The following is a 15,536-nucleotide window of genomic DNA, read 5'->3' on the forward strand; positions in this document are numbered from 1 at the left end:
GAAATAGGCTACTGTGCATTATCACTAAAAAGCATGCGCTTTTCCTACTGCACATCAGGGAAGCCTAATGCACATTTCTTTATTGTCTCAAATTAGAGGATGCCTTTACACAAGCCCAGAGCTGCTCCCATGCATTGTAATTGCAGCTTGTCAGAGCAGACTCAATGAATCAAGTCTGCTGGAGCATGGTGAGTATCGCACTCAAGTCAGTCTCCTTGTCTCATACATCAGCATCCTCGCACTTCAAAATAGTGGTGAGGCACTTTATATAAAGCTCATTCAACGAACTTTAGATCAAGCACCCCTGCCACCATTTTTACGTGTGGGGATGCTGATACATGAGATGTTCTGGGCGCTTTGGAAACGTGCATTAATGAGCATGTAGATGTTCACTGATGCATTTTCTCCAGCCCTCAAACCATATTTGTGGCCTTTCTCTGTCCTCTTCTTAATTTTCAGTGTCATTTTTTAAAATGTGGTCATCAGAAATGGATTCTGAACATAGTAGGTCACGTGCGATTTCACTTTTATGCCACTAAGTCTATTTACTCAGTAGCAATTAGCTAAGGGAAGAATTTAGATTCTTCTTCCAGCTGCATTTCCACTGGACTGCATAAGCTCTGTGGCAGAATAAGATCACCCAGGTCGATTTATAACAGTAAGCAAGTCCTCAAAAGTGTTCAGAGATCAAACACAATTAGCCCCTTGGACACAGAAGGTGGGCTCCTCCCTCTCTCAGCCCAATAGCCTAATGGTCAGAGCGCTTGCTAGCAGTGTGTGCCAGCCCTCCTCTTGAAGCACTCTGGGCAGCCAAGAGGGGAAGATGTATAAGGTGCCACTAGTAGGAGGAGAAAGCATGGAGGGTGTGCCTCATGAGCTGAGCACAGAACTGGGGGGCTCAGTCCTGGCTGCTGTTATACAGCCTGTGCTGCGCTCCATGCTGCCACAGCTATACTCCTATTGCTACCCACGTTAGCAACTTCACAGCTCGCTGGGAGATCTCTGCACTGCATCACAACCTGCAGTGCAGACATACTATAATTTTACCCAGCTCTTGCCCTGTACATTCACCTGCACAGAAATGGGGTTTTTACTGCTTGGTCACATTGGTGCTCTTGTGAGTGCTGTCCTACAGCAAGATTCGAGTTCTAAAAGTTGCAGTAATTTAAATGCTCCCTTAAGTTTTCAGTTGAAAGCAGCTGCATACTCACCTCCACTGAATGCCAGGTAGCCGGACCCACCCTGTATCCGTGGTACTTTACTTATGATGACAACGTGTGACGAGCCTGGGCTTTGTGATTTTCTTCTCTCATCTACTGTACAGTACCTGAGGGTGCGGACACACAACTCTTAAACTGGTTTACATACAGTTTAATCCAGATGTGGACAGGCAGGGCCCAGAAACAGACAACAATACCACTATTCCAAAGTATCATTGAATGGGAACCATTTCACAATTTCTGGAGGATCAGGATGCAGACACACTTGACAACTGAATTATTCCCAAATGTCACTGATTAGAAATCAGTTCACAAATGTGTGTGAAGTTCTGTGGTGTGTCCTGGCTATCAAATACATCCCTGAAACATGGAAGATGGTGAATTTTATCTGATTTGGGATCATAAACTTCATTGCTGAACAAGAAAGACTTCTACACCTCCCTGCTTTTCAGCCATCTGACACCAGCAGGTAAGGGATCCTGATCTGCACAACAAGGAGCATGTCACAAAGACACTCTCTTGGACCCAGAGGGACAGATTTCCAGCTTCAGCTTCCTCTGTGCAAAAATGAAGTTTATTTCCTACATACAGGAACTTTTTACCGTCTTTAATTTTCCCTGAGCCTGATGAAGGCTGTGAGAGCCCAAAAGCTTGCAGATTTTTTTTTTTTCTTCCAATTTCTCACTTGGTCTAAAAAGGTATCATCTCTGAACCAAAAGTTCAGGATTTTTGCATTTCTTTCTGTGAAGTTCTGTAGCTCTGATGTTAGGTGGTGGAAGTGAACACCACCCCCAGCATGCCTTGCAATGCGTGAGTGGAAGAGAGTGCTTGCACGCATGCTTTGGAGGCTTCAAGAATGGGTGAACGGTGCATTTTATCTGTTTGGGTTTCCCTGCTCTGCTAAACATGAATTCAGTGAACTTCAATAGCCTGCAACTGAGCTGCCTGACTTTTGGGCAGGAGGGGCAGGGCTTGATTCCATGCTCTTCCAACCTCCCTGGCATGAGGTTGGCATAATGACAGGCCATGTTTGAGTAGGAAGTGAGGACATAAAAAGTTGTTCTGGAGTCTCTGGCCCCCAGCCATGAACAACAGCAGATGCTGGAGAGGAGCTTGAGCAGTCTGACTGGCATATGTCCAGGTTTGGGGTGTGTTAGTGAGGTAAGGTGGGTGGGGTGTGCTCAGGGCCAGTGTGATTAGGATACATCACTACTATAGTGTAGACCAGCCTTCAGAGACTCGCTTCTGTGCTCATGTTTCACTTCACACTGACCTGAACCCTGAAATCATAAGAAACGTTGCTTACTTGGCACAGGCCAGGAGCCTCTTGCTGCTCTGTGGCTCATCAAAGCTGAACTGGACAAGGAGCAATTTCTCTTCTGGTGATCGTCTGAAAAACTTACTGCAAACAATAAAGAAGTCTCTTTAAATTCTTTTCTAAAGATCACATCCAGTACACATTGTAAAAACATGTTCAGGCTCTAACCAAACCAAAATGAGTTACACCAAACCCTTTTGTTACCTAATTTCCTGACGGAAGGCATGTTCAGTCTCAAACTGACTTAGAAAGACACAGCAGATCCTGTTTTGCAGATTCAGTTTCTTTGTGACCATGTCTAACTCTCTCTGGTTTAGAAGTCTTGCATGTGTAGAAACCTACAAGAAGGAAAGGATTTCTATGCTTGAGTTGGCTATGGTACAAATCAAAAATACAATAAAAGGAAATTGTTTGAAGTGAGTTTGAATGGCTGCCCAGTAAAACGGCCTAGAAAATACATTACCCCAACTAGAAAATGATAACTTTTCACTGGAAAAGCCAAACAACACCATTTCCTTCATCACAGTGCTCTACAGTGCATGATCTGTAGGACAAGCACTGAATCCAAAGCAAGAGCAAACCTTACACAAACCTTTGCCTCATTTCATGAAATACAATGCCCTTACTGAGCTGGACCTTTATAAGGCTTGAAACAGTCTTGGCGCAGTGACACATGTCATTCTTATATGGAACATGGAAAAATGTGGGCTAAATTGAATTAGTGCCAGGTGAATGTGCAAGTGGGTGGATAACCACAAGCAAAGAGTAGCTGTACATGGATTGAAAAGAAAGCAAAATTCCCTTAATTTCACTATTCATCTGATAACAGAATACAATCGACTCCCCTTCATGATTTGCCCTTCCCAGGTTGCCGTTCAGATGACTGTTCCAGAAGCTTCCTTTTCCCCACTGTGAGAACAAGGATTTGCTGACCCTGACCCAGGGCTGCTTCCATCTCAAAGCCTTAAACTATGGGGCACTTTGCATGTGTTTTATTGAGATAGTAACAGCTAGGGCTGTGCAAAGCTTTGGATCACAATTCAGATTTTGACATGATTCGGATGATTCGGAAGCCGAATCTACAAATCCGAATCGAATCGATAGAAGCCTTAGGCTTTCCAGAAATGGTTCAGAGCTTCAAACATTTGTGTTAAGACACAGTGGGGTGAAAGCTGCAAGGGTGGTAGATCTTGCTGAGGCCACAAAGCCTGCCAAGTTTCAAGGAGATAGGTGCAGGGGTTTCAGGGAAACTGCACTTCAGACTGCTGACAAGCAAAACTCCTGACATAAGTAACACTATGTGTGTGTTAAGGCATATGGGGGTGAAAGATGCAAAAAGCCTATTTTTGCCACAAAGCCTGCCAGCTGTCAAGGAAATAGATCCAGGGGGAGTCTGGGGCCCTGTATCTCTGGCCACAGGCAGGCAAAACTCATGACATGGGTGCTTATGGGACTGTGTGTGTGTTCAGGTATGCCCTTTCTGATGCTGGGACCTCTGCACAACCTGACACTGTGCTCCCATGAGGCCTCCTCCTCCCCTGCAGCCATGGTTTGGCCCAGCACTGTAAATGACGGCAGGTCAAAATAACTTAGGTGGCTCAGCACCAGTAGCACCAGCAACATCAAAGGTACCAGACGGAACTGGCACAGAACCTTTCTTTCTACGAAGGCATTGACAGCAAGAAGTAAAGATGTTGTATGGGATATATGTTACTTGTGGTGTGTGATGGCAACAGACCCAATCCCACAGGGTTGAAAAACCCTTTGTCAGGCTGAGGAAGTACCTGCAGTTGGTGTGTCTCCTGGTCCTGGATGGAAGGAATAATAAAGAAGCCAGAGGCTGGCCTGGCATGCAATGCAGGCAAGAAAGCCAGTCAGTGAAAATGAAAATGGAGGCATCAAGGGGTGAAGGAGAGGTGGGGGGCTGGGAGGGGGGGGGCGGCGATGAAGCAGCTCAGGTTAAAGTGCAGAGGTGCAGTTTCCCAGAAACCCCTGCACCTCTCTCCTTGAAATCTTTCAGGCTTCATGGCCTCAGCATGTTACTCATAGATTCGTAGATGTTAGGGTCGGAAGGGACCTCAATAGATCATCGAGTCCGACCCCCTGCATAAGCAGGAAAGAGTGCTGGGTCTAGATGACCCCAGCTAGATACTCATCTAACCGCCTCTTGAAGACCCCCAGGGTAGGGGAGAGCACCACCTCCCTTGGGAGCCCGTTCCACACCTTGGCCACTCGAACTGTGAAGAAGTTCTTCCTTATGTCCAGTCTAAATCTGCTCTCTGCTAGCTTGTGGCCATTATTTCTTGTAACCCCCGGGGGCGCCTTGGTGAATAAAAACTCACCAATTCCCTTCTGTGCCCCCGTGATGAACTTATAGGCATCCACAAGGTCGCCTCTCAACCTTCTCTTGCGGAGGCTGAAAAGGTCCAGTTTTTCTAGTCTCTCCTCGTAGGGCTTGGTCTGCAGGCCCTTAACCATACGAGTGGCCCTTCTTTGGACCGTCTCCAGGTTATCCACATCTCTCTTGAAGTGCGGCGCCCAGAATTGCACTCAGTACTCCAACTGCGGTCTGACCAGCACCCGATAGAGGGGAAGTATCACCTCCTTGGACCTATTCGTCATGCATCTGCTGATGCATGATAAAGTGCCATTGGCTTTTCTGATGGCTTCGTCACACTGCCGGCTCATGTTCAACTTGGAGTCCACTAGGACTTCAAGGTCCCTTTCCACTTCTGTGCCACCCAGTAGGTCATTCCCTAGGCTGTAGGTGTGCTGGACATTTTTCCTCCCTAGGTGCAGCACTTTGCATTTCTCCTTGTTGAACTGCATCCTGTTGTTTTCTGCCCACTTGTCCAGCCTATCCAGGTCTGCCTGCAGCTGTTCCCTGCCCTCCGGCGTGTCCACTTCTCCCCATAGCTTTGTGTCATCCGCAAACTTGGACAGTACATTTCACTCCCTTGTCCAAGTCATGATGAAGACATTAAAGAGTATCGGTCCAAGGACCAAGCCCTTCGGGACCCCACTGCCCACACCCTTCCAGGTCAAAACCAACCCATCCACTACGACTCTCTGGGTGCGACCCTCCAACCAATTCGCCACCCACCGGACTGTGTAGTCATCCAAGTCACAGTCTCTTAACTTGTTCACCAGTATGGGGTGGGATACCGTATCGAAGGCCTTCCTGAAGTCTAAGTATACGACATCCACCCCTCCTCCTGTGTCCAGGCGTTTCGTAACCTGGTCATACAAAGAGACTAGATTGGTCAGGCACGATCTGCCTGCCACGAACCCGTGCTGGTTTCCCCTCAGCATAATTTGTCCTGCCGGGCTCTCGCAAATGTGAGCCTTGATAATTTTTTCAAAGACTTTGCCAAGGATGGAGGTGAGACTGACTGGCCACCACTGTAAATGATGGCAAGTCAAAATAATTTGTGGGACTCTGTGTGTGTTCAGGTGTGCATGTCCTCAGAAGGGGCTACCATTCCTGCAAGTTTCATTAAAATCTAGCCAGAAATGACAAAGTTATAGGCTGTTTTGACCTTCCCTATTATAGCCTCTGGGCGAAACCTCGAAACAGCATCAAAACAGCGGAACGTTTTGACTTGCTTCATTTTGTTTCAAGGATGTTTCAACCATATCTGTTTCATTTAGATTTTGCTATTTGAACCTTGAAACAGGTCAAAACAGCCTCAAAACAAAACTGGTGGCAAAATTTTGCATAGCCCTACTGTTTTCCCCCCAGGCATCTTTAGCATGCTCCCAGATCTCTGAGCTAGGGTGTGATATACTAACAGTTGTAGGGGACCAGGTTTCAAGACAGGTTTCAAAATAAAAAAATATTAAGGACTGAAACTATGCCATGCAATACAGGAATAAAACTGCCTCCCATTCCCTATCCACAGACTTTGACAAGCCACGGCCCTGTACTCTTTTGTTCGCGCTGTATCTGCAGTGCACTGCTGCTGATGGACATAACCTTCTATCAGTCTGGCATTTTATCTTCCTGTGAAAGGCTGAGGGGTTTACATAGCTTGAAAAGTTTGTGGGTCATATATCTGCATTAACTGTGATTCCAATACTAGTTTTTTTAAGACTCATACAACAAGCCCCGCTACTCTAAAATACATGCACACTTTAATAGGAATAATGTTAGGGTTTAAAACAAAACAGAACAAAACTAAGATGAAGGTCAATTAAGGTTTAAAGTACCTTCAAGGTTAGTGTAATGTGCTTAAGTTCTCTCAGTGACATTTCATACTTTCACCAGAGACAATTCTCATAACGGTAAGGTCCTTTGAGCACAAATGACGTTACAATAATTCAGTACACCACCCAAGAGAATGAGGCTGTAAACATCACTAGGGCCCATGAGTTCATCAATAATATTAATAAAATAAGTAATAGTTGGAGATGGAAAGGTAGCTTTCCAGAGATGCTGCACAACCTGCAGCTCTCCCTGAAGGCAACTGAAGGCATGGCTGCCCTACACCCCCCAAAATCGGGCCCACCAATCTGGTTCTGTAATAAAACATTGTACCTGCAAGCACAGCCCCTTGGTCTCATCCACGTTTGACTGGTCTTTCATCGACTTTCTCAGGATGTCAATCAGGCCACTGTGCTTCTGCTGCCCAAAGTACAGGTCCTGGATCTGCTTAGCATCCTCCAGAGAGGAGTATTTGAGACGCAGGATGGAATCAGGGGTTGCACACTCAATTAATTTGCTTTTACAAGCTCCTAGAACTTGCTCTTCATTGAACACAAAGTTTCCCTGAAGGCTGCTCTGAGAGCACTGCAAAATGACCGTGGCAGAAACATCCTCGTTGAATCCAATGAAAACATCCTGTTCCTTAGGGTCGGAGGCGGCCCAGCTGGCGCTGTAGCAATCAGCATTCTTCACGGTGGCAAACGACTTGGCCCATTGCTGAAGCTTTGTCTTCACCTCCACCTCCCGCGAGTTGAGAATGGTATTCATCTCCAGGCAATGCTTCTCCAGCCTGTTCAGCAGCGGGGTGGGGAACTGTGTGTAGACAACGTTCTTCTCTTCAATCACAACCAACCTGAACTCCTTTTTCACTCGACATTTCACTCTGTGAGTGCCCAGGCCAAGGTCAACATAATTGTTTCCTCCTAACGTGACAAAACACTGGTTCAGAGCATCATACAGGCTTTCGTACAGGTTCTGTATGTTTAACAGAATGACAGGCCGTCCTGTTTCCATGCAGATTTTCACTCGGTTAACAGAGCGGCATACCTGTGAATATTCTTGGTCCTGTGGGAAACCTGAGCCAAATATTATATCACAGCTCTCGATGTCCATCAGTTTGGTCATCTGTAGAATCTGGAAAGCTGCATGGTTAGTTGTTATTAGCAGCAAGTATCTAGATACAAACCCTGTTTGCCTCTTGTCTAAATTTTCCCACAACAAATCGAGGGTATGCGGGATTTCTAAGTCAGAAGAAAGAGAGAGAATAGGCTTGCAGTCTCTGAACAACTTTAAAGGAGATATTTCTTCTGAACCTCCAAAGTTTCTCAGAATTGCTTTTCCAATGAATTCTTCTGGGGAGCATTGATTCTGATCTTGGGCATAAAATTGCAGCATTTTGATCAGGCTGTAAAAATCACGGAGCCCAAAAAACTCCACAGACTGCTTCTTTAACACTTCACAGTAAAAGTTGGCCAGAAAGGGGAACAGACCCTCTACTGCTGCAATGTTGCGGCAAGGTTGCTCTAGTCCTGTGCAATCCACACAGATTCCCTTGGCCGTCTTCACGAGCTCATCCTCCTTAGGTTCAATCCTGAGCACAAAAAGTCCTCTGTTCATCTTCGCAGGGTCCAGGGCCCAGTTTGAAATGCCAATGAAACCAACTTTTTTGTATGGCTCTGGGGTTTCATCATCAACACACCCATCTTCAAGGAGAGGGTGTAATGTCTTGAGGGGCATTTCAGGAGAGTCTTCTGCAAGACCTATCTCATCCAGAATAACGACTGAAGCAAACTCTTCCAGTTTTTGGCCCTTCTGAAACTGTGCACATTGTTTGAAGGTGGAGATGATTCCCTCGGGCCTAGAGTGAGGGCTACACTGGAAAGATATCACTTGGATCTGTTTGTACCTTTTAAATAACTCTGTTTTGGATAATCTGCCCTGCATTGCGTCCACAGCTATGGTTTTAGACAGGGACTTGGAACTTCCTGGCTTCCCTACAAGAAAGAGAGGCACTCGCAGGTCCATGCATATGACCATCATAAAGATGTTTTCTCTCAAGGCATCATTCCGCGCTGTCGACTTAGGAATGGAGAGGTTATCTAGGAACACCTCTTGACATAGCACAATCTCCTGATGAAGCACGTGTGCAGGGACAGAGAAGCACTCTGCAATCACTTCCAGGTAATCTTGGCGACAACGCTCAAGAGACATGTAATAGCAAACCCCCATGGAGAGAACCAAAGACCTTTGTGCTGCATTTAGTGGAAGCATTTGACCTTCCTTATGTTCATCCAGGTCAGTGACTGAGTTGCACAACTCTGAGCGCTGAGCTTCACTCTTCTTTTGGTCGATAAGAGGAAAAAGCAGGTCTTTTAGGTTGTAAAACCACAGCAGCACCTTCATGCAGCGCTCAACATCCCTGAGACTGGTAATTCTGCATTCATGTTTGTTGGTCCTTAAAAAGTTCTGGGAGGCCAAAATAACAGAAGTGAAAATGTGCTTTTTTTCTTCTTCAGGAAGCTTGTCCTTCACAATGGATCTAACAATCTCCTGGATGTACAGTCTCTGAGTCTGTTCATTTAACTCCCCAAAGTCCCAAACAAGGGGCAACATGCTTGGGGGGAGCGGCTGCACCCGATACACCAGCTGCCGCAAAGGAACGTAGCCCAGCTTCTCTAGGGTGTCTTCACTGCGAACTCTGTACCCCAACCCGGCTTTCTCTAGCTTCTCAATGGTCTCCTTCGTGTGCCTCTTGTATGGGTTGCAGGCAGCCACAACTCTTAAGCGAGTGGTAGGGATCTGTTCTCCATTTATACTGTGGTCACACAAGACCTCTTTAATGGCAAACACAGCTTCCGTTGTGTTTGCCTCATCAAAGAACAGCACTGTGTCCACATCGTACTCCTCTTCATTCCTACGTGCCAGCTCAATTGCTTCCCTGACTTTCTGGTGGATGATGTGGGAGCTAGTGCCTCCGTGAACACGCACCAGCATCATGTTTTGAATGTCCCTTCCTGCTCTTTGCAAGCTGCACATGAACTCCACCAACTTGGTCTTCCCACAGCCTGTTTCACCCATAATGATCACAGGGATCCCACACTGGAACCTCAAGTGAATGGCCAGCATTTTCATGGTATTGTCCAGTGTCAGCTTGTACGATTCATCTGGATCTTGGTTGCCTGTCACACCAAATACACTGCAGAGAGTTTCTAGCTGTTCTTTTCTGGGCAGATCTTCAAACTTCTTATTGAAAGGGACACTCTGAGCATGAAGTATGAGATATAGTTCAGGACTAATTACATTGTTTTGTAAAATTGTCCCTGAATATGCATCAACAGCATCGTAGTTCTCATTGATATGGAAACCCAAGAACTCCATGGAGTGGTTATCAGCATGGAAGACTATATAAGGGTGAGATTCCTGTTCCCACTTCCGTCTTAGCTGGTACCCTCTCAGCATACTGTCCTCCTCTTTTTTATCCTCTCCCCTTGGAGAGCTTTCATCTGACATAACTAGAGAAGGCATGGCAAAGTCCTTGGACATGGTGATCATGAACTTTATCACAAACGATTTAAAGCCCCAAAATTCTCGTCCTGCTGCTTTGCTGCAGAACACCGAGGTTTCACACTTCATCAGCTGGAGGCTCAGGAGCTGAGTGAAGTTACTGAGCTCTGTCCAGGAAGGGTTTTTTTGCCCACAGAACTGCAGCAAGAGCCTCAGACATGTCTCCTCAGTCCCTTCCACACTCTCAGGGCTGTAACGGAAGCTGTCAAGATTTTTGTTATTCTGGTAGCGACAGAGATACTGGTATGACCTCTGGAAGGCTTTGCCCTTGAATGTGTCTTTGTCCAACAGCTGCTGTTCCATTTCAGGACAAGTTCCAGAACTGGATTTTTCCAGGATCTCTAATACCTCTACTGGTGATACACATTTCACAGTTGGAAGAAGAGCTAGAAATTCTTTCTCCATTTTATTGGTCATCTAAAGGGAAAATGATAAGGAATTAAAATGATTGCTAACACTTTCTACCTGCACAAACTAAGAAATTGTGTTCATTTTGACATTAGTATAAATCATGGGATTACTCCTTGGGAGCAGCTTGGGAACACATCATTAATGTGCTGTAGTTACTGCACATTAAGTTTTGTACCTGTATAACCAAGTACTAAATCAATGCACAGTAACTGGTGCTACTGTGCAGTAGCTCTGGCACGCGGCTCTTTAGTGACACTAACTGCACAGTACTATATTAATACGTTGTTTGCCCTGCATGCTACTGCACAGTAGAATTAGGTTACTGTGTAGTTAGCATCTCATGTAGACACACCCCCTAGGTAGCAGGAATTTTGACAGCAGAAGAAAACCTTACACAGAGCAGCCAGTAAAGTAGTGTAAAACTGAAAACTACTCCAGAAAAGAAAGAAGAAGTGTGATTGCACCTGAAAGCTTGCTAAGAACTTCTTTGCAACTACTCAGTTGCTCTAATAAAAGATATCATATATACTCAAAGAACCTTGCCTGACAGAAAATAAAGATATTTCTGTTCATAAACTGCTCCCCCTCATTCATTCACCAAATCTAAACCTCCCCAACATACATGATACAGCTTCACCCACTAGACAATAATGGTTCTATATCCAGAATTTTAACATAGTAATGAATGGGTACTGAAAGGGAAACAAGCCCTAACCTGTCTCTGCCTTACTTCTATCATTTTTTTCCCCCCCCTTCTAGCTTGTATCTAAAAGTAATGGTGGGGGGCAAAGTTCTGTCACTTTAAAAGAGGGGAAGAAGCAGGTCACAGCCATATTCTGCGGGAAACAGCTGAGCAAGGGCCAGCTGTTTTTGGAGTAAGCAGGCAGAAGCAAGCCCGGAGAACTTTATGGGGCTGCCTATAACAATTTGGGAGCCTCAGGAAGGGAGGAAGGGCTGCAGTTCAGCAGAGCTTAAAGCATTTTGGAGCAGACAGTTTGCTGGATGGATGAGATACACCTTGGGCAGTTCAGGAATGTAACTGGAAGGGGTAGGGCCCAGGGAGATATCAGCCAAGCCCCAGAGCCAGAGCAGGTAGTCTGGCCCATGTTGTGCTCAGTGGAAGAGCTTTTGACACCAAACTGAGATGAGCTGGGAACCAGGAGGCGCAGAACTGGGGAAAGGCCAGACAAGCAGCCTAAGCCATGTGTAGATAAAATGAGAGGTGTGTGTACAGGACACTTTAAAGCAGGCTAAATGCTTTAGCGCCACTTTACTGGTGTTGGTGTTTGCACACCTTGGTGGCGTATTGCGCATTAATTCCAGCCGCTGTAGGAAATTCAGTGGCATAATGCGCCTTAAATGACTTGGGGTGCAGCAAACTAAAACTCTTTCAAGGAGCTTTAGTTTGCTGCCCCTACAGCTCCACAGCTCTGCAGAAAGCCCTGCAGACAGCCTGGCAGCAGCCTGGGAAATCAGGCCCTGCCCAAGAAAAGCGGTGAGCCTGATTTTTTTTCTGCCCCCTTGCCTGCCTAAGCTGCACTGGGGCCCATGTCCTTCCCTCTGCATCTGTGGTGTACCCTGGGACCACCTGAGCTGGGTGCCTGCCGGTGGGTGCTGCCTGGGCGGGTGCCGCAGAGGGAGCCACCATCCCCTCCTGCAGCCCAGGGACCGCTCTGCCTGCCAGCAGCAAACCTTCCCCTTCCTACCAGATAGGCAGGTAAGTCAGCAGGGTGTGTGCATGATACAGGGGTTTAATCAGTCCTAAATTGAAGTGGTGTTTTTTAAAAAAACACCGCTTTGATTTAGGACCCCCATTTTGTGTACACACACCCCTAGAAGCCTGGGGAGAGCTGGCCAAGGGGGCCAAGCAGCTGAAGCCACTACAGAGGGGCCAGGAGGCAGAGCAGGCTGAAGTCACTGCAGAGGAGCGAGGGCCTGAGCAAATGGGAATTGATATAGGAGTAGAGAGTCCAACAAAGGATGACTGTGTGCCACTTGAGGTGTGGGCATGTCTATGAGGGCAGTCCTAGGTGATGAGGAAGGGGGGCTGGGGTGGTCATGATTAATGGAGTATAAGGCCATTAAACCACAGAGAGGGCAATGTTTTGTCCTTAAAAAAAAAGGACTAAACATCCAACTCAGTCAGTTAGGAGCATCCAGGAGTACTGGATGCATGGAGGCACAAGCTTGGAGTACAAGGCTTGGAGGCAGCCTCTCATTTTATACATAATAAGGCATGGCAGGTGATATGGGGAGCGGGTATACTGAGAAGCTGTAGTGGGAGCACAAGCAGGGAGGCCAGTAGGGGATGCCACAGTCACCCTCAGCATCTGGTCTTCCTTTACTATCTATACTTGGTCCATTAACTAAATGACTAGTTTGAGTTTCACCCCCTTTCAGCTTGCATTTTTGCTGATTATGTACTCCTGAACAAAGCGGGTTTACTGTGATAAAAAGGGAAAAAAAAAACTCTAGCACAAGGGTTGGCAACCCCTGGCATGCATGTCAGAGCACACAAGGTCATTTTGGTTGACCAGCCACAGCTAGCCTGGGCTCTGGGCAGCTGCTGCCAGCCACAGAGCCTGGGCTGCTTGCAGAAGATAGCCGGGAGGCTGCAAGCCCTGCCACAAGCAGCCTGGGCTCTGTGGTTGGTGGCAACTGCCCAGAGCCCTGGCTGGCTGCAGTTGCAAGGATGCAAACTCAATGAGCTGCACCGAGCTCTTGACTCCAGAGCCTTTGACTTGGCTCCATGGTGGTGGTGCCTGCACACACACCTCTGGGCAGATGGTGGGGGAGGGACGAGGTTTTAATGCCCTAAACCTCTGCCCTGTCATCTGCCTGGAGGCAACAGGATAGATGGATGCCCAGGAAAGATGTTTGCAGCCTCCTGGCTTCATCCAGAATGGGCAGTTGCAGCAGGCAGTGGGCAGGTGGTGGGCAGGCAGTGGGCAGGCTGCAAATAGATGCACTCTGGAGCCCTGGTACCAGCTCCATGCCAGTGGTGGTTGCACACATGCCTTGGGGTACATGGTGAAGAGGGGCCAAGGCAGTGTCTTCCCAGAGGCATGTGTGCAGTTGCTGCCAGCAATGAGGATCAGGCCCCTCATGGTTTCCCTGCTGTCTGCCCCAAGCATACCAAGTCAAGGCATGGGTCAAGGTTGGGATGTTTTTGTCACTCTGGCCAAAAGTGTTGCCAACCCCAGCTCCATCATTTTAAAGTCTTTCTGCACCAGCATAAATGACTCTGGTGAGCCCATAGCTGGAGTATTTTGTCCTGTTTTGGGTCCCTCACTACAGAAAGAATGTGGACAAATGGAAGAGAGTTCAAAGAAAATGGTTGGAGGGCTGGGGCACATGACTTGAGAGGAAAGGCTGAGGGAAATTGCCTGATTTAGTCTGGAGAAGAGAAGACTGATGGGGATTGTATAGCAGCCTTCACCTCCCTGCAGTGGGGTTGCCAAGAGGATGGAGCAAGGCTGATTTCAGTAGGGGCAGATGCCAGGACAAGGAGCAATGGGCTCAAGCTGCAGCAAGGGAAGTTGAGGTTGGATATTAGGAAAAACTCTCATTAGGAGGGTAGGAAAGCACTAGAACAGGCTCCCCAGAGAGGTGGTGCAATCTCCATCCTTGGAGGTTTATAAGGCCCAGTAGACAAAGCCTTGGCTAGGATGATATAGTTGGGGCTCGTCCTGCTTTGAGCAGGGGATTGGACTTGATGTGATCTCCCAAGGTGCCTTCTAGCCCTCATTTTCTATGATTTCTATAACTCCATGACTCCACAGGTGCATGGGAGCAGATAATTGTTTTTCTTAACTCTGATATACAAAGCATGCTCAGTGTGACTGAGTTCATCCTAGAATACACTCTGGCACTATGTGTCTCTTCCAAAAGTCGATATTTAAATGCAGCATAGGTTCACCTTCCTTTTTTTTTTAAACTACCAGCTAGATCCCCAGCTGGTGTAAATCTACCATCACTCTATTGAAATCAATGGATCAGTTTCACAGTGGCTAGAAAATGGTTTTAGTTTTACTGGATTCAGTAAACTTTTAGTGATTCACTGTAGTTTAAGATCTGGCCCTGCAATTCAAATCCGAACAGTATCATCAACATTTGCTATGCTGGACTTGGACCTACTGCTGTCTCAGGCCCAAACTGAGTTTCTCAAGTAATCCTGCTATCTGCAGGGCAATGCATTCTGTGCCCCATTTTGACCATACCTCTTGTTTTCTTGTGCTGCTTATGCCCTTCCCTCTCACCAGATATTCAATCAAGTAAAGGTGGGAGGCTTTGCATTTCCAGACCAGGCCATCGGGGCTCTGGGTGTGTCGCAGAATGCACAACTCAATCAGCAACCGGTACAGACCCTTTGACACCTGGCAGGCAAAATGCAAAATTAATAAAGCCAATCGAGATTCGAAGAGAGGAAACAGTCATCAACATACAATCCAGGGCCACAGCCTGACCTGGTGTACTACAAGTACAATGGAACTTGAAGGGAACTACACCATTTACCCCTCAGCTGCGCTAATACTCCCCTAGAAAGCTGACAAATCCAAGCTTCAGTGCCATTCCAGTTGTACCCCATACTGGGAATACAAAGATGTTTTCTGGCATTGGGATAGAGTACCAGATGCTACAAATCTCCCCAGAGGTAAGTATTTCCATGATTGAGATAATCTGATCTGACCTCTCCAACACACTTGGGGAATTTCACCCACTTCCCAGTGTATGAAACCCAATAACATTTCTTTGATTAAAGTAGCTTTCAGTAAAGTATCTAGTCTGTATCTGAAAAAAAAAAAAATCAAAAGATGGA

At 46.7% G+C, this 15,536-nt stretch overlaps 1 protein-coding gene across 1 annotated transcript in view; it reads right to left on the minus strand.

Annotated features, from left to right (window-relative positions):
* The window catches only part of LOC102575918 (E3 ubiquitin-protein ligase rnf213-alpha), a 133,267-nt gene extending 122,550 nt beyond the window's left edge, over positions 1–10,717 (minus strand). Inside the window, exons 1-4 of the mRNA XM_014607628.3 lie at positions 7,076–10,717; positions 2,743–2,876; positions 2,527–2,622; positions 1,212–1,327 (exon numbers count right to left, since the gene is read on the minus strand). Of these exons, the coding sequence (XP_014463114.3) occupies positions 1,212–1,327; positions 2,527–2,622; positions 2,743–2,876; positions 7,076–10,711 (3,982 nt within the window). The 5' untranslated portion in view covers positions 10,712–10,717. The remainder of the gene's footprint in view (positions 1–1,211; positions 1,328–2,526; positions 2,623–2,742; positions 2,877–7,075) is intronic.
* Between the last annotated feature and the right edge of the window lie 4,819 nt (positions 10,718–15,536).

Source organism: Alligator mississippiensis, chromosome 1 (assembly GCF_030867095.1).
Source record: "Alligator mississippiensis isolate rAllMis1 chromosome 1, rAllMis1, whole genome shotgun sequence".
NCBI classification, from domain to species: Eukaryota; Metazoa; Chordata; order Crocodylia; family Alligatoridae; genus Alligator; species Alligator mississippiensis.